This window comes from Podospora anserina, chromosome 2, assembly GCF_000226545.1.
Source record: "Podospora anserina S mat+ genomic DNA chromosome 2, supercontig 2".
NCBI classification, from domain to species: domain Eukaryota; kingdom Fungi; phylum Ascomycota; class Sordariomycetes; order Sordariales; family Podosporaceae; genus Podospora; species Podospora anserina.
In genome coordinates this window covers 3,139,236-3,145,789 of record NW_001914858.1, presented here as the reverse complement: position 1 = coordinate 3,145,789, position 6,554 = coordinate 3,139,236, and the positions used below count along the sequence as shown (strand labels likewise).

At 54.5% G+C, this 6,554-nt stretch overlaps 2 protein-coding genes across 2 annotated transcripts; one reads left to right on the top strand and one right to left on the bottom strand.

The window, feature by feature from the left end:
- Nucleotides 1-640: 640 nt before the first annotated feature.
- Nucleotides 641-1,448, bottom strand: PODANS_2_9020 (uncharacterized protein; the record flags this gene model as incomplete). The annotated part of the gene is made up of 5 exons (XM_001911667.1): nucleotides 641-906; nucleotides 972-1,074; nucleotides 1,146-1,189; nucleotides 1,247-1,277; nucleotides 1,431-1,448. 5 exons carry the CDS (start codon nucleotides 1,446-1,448, stop codon nucleotides 641-643), a joined length of 462 nt encoding a protein of 153 aa, XP_001911702.1.
- A 918-nt stretch (nucleotides 1,449-2,366) lies between these two features.
- PODANS_2_9010 (uncharacterized protein) lies at nucleotides 2,367-5,424 on the top strand (the record flags this gene model as incomplete). The annotated part of the gene is made up of 2 exons (XM_001911666.1): nucleotides 2,367-2,451; nucleotides 2,522-5,424. 2 exons carry the CDS (start codon nucleotides 2,367-2,369, stop codon nucleotides 5,422-5,424), a joined length of 2,988 nt encoding a protein of 995 aa, XP_001911701.1.
- Between the last annotated feature and the right edge of the window lie 1,130 nt (nucleotides 5,425-6,554).

Here is a 6,554-nt window from a genome sequence, read left to right as displayed (position 1 = left end):
GAAACACCCCAACCAGCCCAACCAAAGGCACAATGGCAGTAATCTCATGCAGTATCAAAAACGCGAGCACGTGCGTAGTGGGCGCGGACCGTAAAGAGGTGGTGTATTTTTGCAAGGGGCGTGGCAGTTTGGACAGAATCTTTTCTGCGCGGGAGAGTTTGGCTGACGACTGCGGTGGTGGAGGTGGGGGAAAGGTGCTGCTGTTTCGAGGTCGTGTGACTCCTCCGAGTTGGATTGGGCGGCGGGGCTGACGGAGGAGGGATTGGAAAAGTGGTGGGGGCGCATCGTTACGGCCAAGGGGGAATTGGGTTAGAGTTGAGAGGTTGACTGTCCTGGTTCGGTGGTTGGTTGTTGGAAAGTGCGATTTGTAGGCTGGTTATGGAAAAGAGAGCTTGTGATATCCCAAAGCTACCAAGTCGCCAGAGGCAAAGGGTTAGGGTTGGTTGTCACCATTCTCGAAAGATAACGCTCAACAATTCAAAGACAAGACACAAGCATTGGCAAAACATGTGAACAACTCAAATCGGTCTCTATTTTCCAGAGCTCTAACGTGCTACATATAATCAAGAGGACCAGTCAAATTGCCCTTGCCGCAGATACGGGCAAGCAGCAGTTTCTATCTCAGAAACGAACCGCTTAGTTAGGCCTTCTCGTAGACCCAGTCAAAGGCAGCAGCCTTGTAGCTGTTGAGCTCCTCAGGCTTGAACCAGAGGGCAATCTCCTTCTTGGCGTTCTCGACAGAGTCGGAGCCGTGGCAGACGTTGCGGCCGACATCGATGGCGAAGTCACCGCGGATGGTGCCAGGAGCGGAGGCAAGGGGGTTGGTGGCACCGAGGAGGACACGGCCGGTCTTGACGGCGTCACGGCCCTCCCAGACCATGGCGGCAATGGGGCCGGAGGACATGTCTGTTGGAGGGGTAGCGGTCAGCAGCTGGAGGTGCAGCAGTAGGCATCGCAGGGTGTCACATACACTTGATGAGACCAGGGAAGAAGGGCTTGTCCTTGAGGTCCTCGTAGTGCTTCTGGAGGTGCTCCTCGCCGGGGGTGACGAGCTTCAGGGCAACGAGCTTGTAGCTGCGTGTGATGTTTGTCAGCAGATGGCCAGAGCTGGAGAGAGCTTCAAGCTTGGGGTGGAGTTCACGTACCCACGGTTCTCGAAGCGAGAGATGATGGGACCAACGAGGCCACGCTACACCGATTATCAGTATCAAACATGGTCGACAAGCTGTGCCGTGCTCGCGCGTACCTGGACGCCATCGGGCTTGATAGCAATGAAGCTGTTTCACCGTCAGTTCATGAGAATGCGAAATGGCGGGGTAGAATCAGGACGAGAGAACAAGGATGGCGGGGTAATCGAGGGGCAAGCCAAGGCGAAAAAAGCAGGGCGATGGGTGCTCAGAAAGAGGCAAAAGCTGGGGGGGAAAGACTTACGTCTGCTCGGTGGACATTTTGGCTGGTTCTTGAGAGTCTGCTGGAGAATTGACAAGTGGTGGGGGAGGAGAGGAGGAAGAGGGAAAAAAGGAATTTTGTTCAGAAGCCGCTGGAGCCCGAAGAGCTGAGGAGGCTCGGGACGAGGTGGGGTCGAAGCCGTCAGAAAAGACCACAGCTGTTAACACAACGACCCACATTAGGAGGACATAGAATGCAGGAGACTCGTTCCCAAACACGCCCCGACACCTCGCCAGCCAACCACCGCCGCCGCCATCTCGCTGCTGCTGTCGTCTCGGAACAGCTGTGTCTGTACTCGGCATGACGGGTCGAATCAGAGGCACCCGATCTTTCTGAGAGCTCGAGGCGGTCGGGCAACTAGGTAGCTCTCGTCGGGATGCTTGAAGGTGGCTTATTGATAGGGGGTGGTCTGGAAGATAGCCAACGAAACAGCAATGGTTATTGACGAGGTTCAGTCTCCAATAACGAAAAGAATAAAGCACGTCCGGCTTGTTGATGTCTTCAACGATGTACAGCCTATATCTTGGAGCCCAATGGCGAGAATGTCCACCAGCGCTGGCTAAAGTCATCATTCAGGGTTAGGTACGGCCAGGGTGCCAGGCAATGTGCCACTTGGCAGCAGGGTTGGCTATGGGCGGAGCGCCAGCAGGGGCCCGGTCCCTGTCTCAGGAGAAAGGTGGCCAATCCAGATTGGGAGCTTTGAAGCAGTTGCCAACTCAAAGCATCCCAACACTGAACCTGGGGCAGAAGCCATCGCATTTTTTTATATTTTCTTTTGCTGCATTTCGGAGGATTACCGGATGCATTAAGTGAGGGCTTGAAGGCCATCTCACTCCTTTTTATCGCGTTTGCTCTTTGTTTTTCCAGCACACCCAGAGTGCCTTGCGACAGCGCCTTGAGCGTCGCTAGCCGCTGCCATGCACCTCTCAGGCCCGCTGTCCGGGAGGTGGACAGCTTATCTCGGGCTGATATCTACACTTTCCGGCGTCATTACACCAGCAGGTAGGGAACTGAGGTGGTCTTGGGTATCTAGATTCTCTGGAACATTGTGATTAACCTCTTTCTGTATCAGTTGCCGTCAAGGAACATGATTTCAAAAAGTGCGCCCAGTCGGGCTTCTGCTCGCGAAACCGAGCGCTTGCTGACCACGTCCTCTCCACCAACTCGTGGTCGTCTCCATACTCTATCCTTCCCGAATCCGGGTCCTTCAAGGACGGACAGTACCAAGCTGTCGTATTGAAGACTATCAACGACAATGGCGACACCGTCCGGCTTCCATTGACCGTTTCCTTCCTCGAATCCGGCACCGCCCGAGTTACGATTGATGAAGAGAAGAGGCAAAAGGGCGAGATCGAACTGCGCCATGACAGCAAGGCCCGGAAGGAGCGATACAATGAAGCCGAGAAATGGGTTATTGTTGGAGGGCTAACACTTGACAAGGAAGCCAAGGTGGATTTCGAAGACAAGTCACAGCTCACTGTCAAGTACGGACCTACCTCCAACTTCGAAGCCGTCATCAAGTTCGCTCCCTTTGGAATCGATTTTAAGCGCGATGGAGTCAGCCAGATCAAGTTCAACGACCAGGGGCTGCTGAACGTGGAGCACTGGAGGCCCAAGATTGAGAAGCCAGCGGTTGAGAACAAGGACACCCCCGAGGGCGAGCAGAACCAGGAGGACAAGGAAGAGGAGAAGAAGGAGGAGGAGGAGGAACCCAAGGGCGAGGACGAGAGCACCTGGTGGGACGAGTCCTTTGGCAGCAACACCGATTCGAAGCCTCGTGGCCCCGAAAGTGTTGGCCTCGATATCACCTTCTCGGGCTTCGAGCATGTCTACGGCATTCCTTCTCACACCGGCCCTCTGTCACTGAAGACCACTCGCGGCGGGGATGGCAGCTACAGCGAGCCCTACAGGCTCTACAACGCCGACGTTTTCGAGTACATTCTTGACAGCCCGATGACGCTTTATGGCTCCATTCCTTTCATGCAGGCCCACCGCAAGGGCTCCAGCGTTGGTGTTTTCTGGCTCAATGCTGCCGAGACCTGGGTCGATATCACCAAGGGCAAGGACTCCAAGAACCCCCTGTCTCTTGGTATTGGCTCCAAAACCAGCACCCACACTCACTGGTTCTCGGAAAGTGGTCTTCTGGACGTCTTTGTTTTCCTTGGCCCTACCCCCAAGGATCTTACCGCCAAATATGGCGAGCTCACCGGCACCACCACCATGCCTCAGGAGTTTGCCCTCGGTTACCATCAGTGCCGCTGGAACTACGTCTCGGACGAGGATGTCAAGGATGTCGACCGCAAGATGGACAAGTTCAAGATGCCCTATGATGTCATTTGGCTCGATATTGAGTACACGGATGATAAGAAGTACTTCACCTGGGATGAGCATAGCTTCAGGGACCCCATCGGCATGGGCAAGCAGTTGGAGAGCCACGGTCGCCAGCTGGTCACTATCATCGACCCTCATATCAAGAACACCGACAACTACCCCGTCGTTGCCGAGCTCAAGTCCAAGGACTTGGCTGTCAAGAACAAGGATGGCAACATCTTTGAGGGCTGGTGCTGGCCAGGCAGCTCCCACTGGATTGATGCTTTCAAGCCTGCCGCCCGTGAGTGGTGGGCTACCCTCTTCAAGTATGCCTCGTTCAAAGGCTCCATGGAGAACACCTGGATTTGGAACGACATGAATGAGCCTTCGGTCTTTAACGGTCCCGAGACGACCATGCCCAAGGACAACCTTCATGATGGCAACTGGGAGCATCGTGATGTCCACAACCTTAACGGCATGACCTTCCACAACGCCACACACCATGCTCTCAAAACCCGCAAGCCTGGCGAGCTCCGCCGTCCATTTGTCCTCACCCGCGCCTTCTTTGCCGGCTCTCAGCGCATCGGTGCCATGTGGACCGGTGACAACACTGCCGAGTGGGGCCATCTCAAAGAATCCATCCCCATGATTTTGTCCCAAAACATCGCCGGCTTCCCCTTCTCCGGCGCTGACGTCGGTGGCTTCTTCGGCAACCCTGACAAGCAGCTCTTGACTCGTTGGTACCAGGCCGGTGCTTTCTACCCCTTCTTCCGCGGCCATGCTCACATTGATGCCCGCCGCCGCGAGCCTTACCTCATGGGGGAGCCGTACAACACCATCATCGCTGGTGCCCTCCGCCTTCGTTACAGCCTTTTGCCATCATGGTACACTGCCTTCCACCAAGCCCACGTCGACGGCACTCCCATCGTCAAGCCGCTGTACTACACTCACCCTGACGAAGAGGCCGGTTTCCCCATCGACAACCAATTCTTCGTCGGCAACACCGGCCTTCTCGTCAAGCCTGTTACCGAGGAGAACAAGGAGACTCAGGACATCTTCGTCCCTGACAACGAAGTCTACTACGATTACTTTACTTACAATGTCGTTGCCTCTGGCAAGGCCGGGAAGACGGTCACGGTTGCCGCTCCGCTGGAGAAGCTCCCCCTTCTGATGCGTGGTGGCCATATTTTCCCCCGCCGTGACATTCCCCGCCGCTCTTCGCAGCTCCAGAAGTGGGATGACTACACTTTGGTGTTGACCATTCCCAAGGACGGAAAGCACGCGGAGGGCGAGTTGTACGTGGATGACGGCGACTCGTATGACTTTGAACAGGGGCAGTACATCAACCGCAGGTTTGTTTACGATGGCGCCGCCAAGACCATCACGTCGGTTGATAAGGAGGGCAGGGATACCAAGAGCGTCAAGCAAGGGGAGTGGCTCAAGAAGTACAATGAGGTGAGGGTGGACAAGATCGTGGTCGTGGGGGCGGAGGAGAAGGTGTGGGGGAAGAAGACCGAGGTGGATGTTGTTGATGAGAGCGGGAAGGGGGCGTGGAAGGCAAAGGTGGAGTTTACTCCTGCTGACAAGGCCGCCGGGAGGGCGAGCTTTGCGGTTATCAAGAGGGTGGGTGCGAGCATTGGGAGTGATTGGAAGGTTGAGCTCTAAGCTCTGAAGGGCTTTGGTATATGATTTGTGTTGCGAGACAAAAAGAAAGCGTTGGCATCAGCTGAACTTGTGGATACTGTTTTGATGCTGCTGTTTTTATCTAGCTTTGCTTATACATTGCATGATGTTGTACGACAGGAGACTGTTGTGTTGTGTTGTGTTTATTTGTTTGCATCACAAAGACAGGTTTTATGCTCTTACACATGCACAGCCTTTGGGGGAGGAGGTGGAGGAGGAGGGGAGAACCTTGTGCGAGGAACGGAGGCTTTCTCGCGTCCTTTCGGTTTCTCGGGGGGTGGTTTTGTACAATGTGTTGGCGTGGCCCTTTTTGCCTTTGGATATTCTAGCCGGTGGTCATCATCGGGGCTTCTCAGCTCACCGTACACCGGACCCTTCTCTCACCGAATGAAGCTCGGGGAACGGAAGAACATACGAAGTTTGACACGAGCGGCACGAGCGGTAAGCCGGCTAGAAAAGACGGTACCTTGCATGAAGACAGCCCGTGTATATACAACGGGCGCCGCGTAGCTGCAGCCTGCACGTTACGCGGGTCGCACAAGACATGCAGCAGCACACGCGATTTTTGGGATGACGGGGGGAGGGAGAGACTAGAAAACTGATTTGGAAAAAGGTGGCTTGCTTTTCTGCGCCTTTTCTTTTTATATATATATATATTAAAAAAAAATCTTTCTAGAAAACGAAAAGACTTCGTATTGGCAAAAGACCGACAGGACGAGATTGTAGCACGGCTTATTACCGAGCCATGCACAGAGTGAGGGTTGATTGATTACTGGGTGAGAGCGTTGATCAAGAGCACAGCTAGTGTTGTGCCACGCCGTTTGTGCCTGCTGCGCCGTTGGATACCAGGCCACGACTTAGAAAACGGCACTACCAAGGATCGGAGAATTTGGGCTTGGGGGAGTGGCAAGGGAGGGGGAGGGGGGGCCAACTGATGGGTTTGAACGATTTTGCCAGCGAGTTTTTACCATAACCAATGGAACAAAGAAAACGGGCAGTGTGTTGGGTTGGGTTGATTGGTAGGTTTGCTGCTGTGTTTGGAATTGATTGTCGCCCTTTTGGCGGGGAATAAAAAAGGGGGGGAATGTGGTACCCTATAAAAAGGGGGGGGT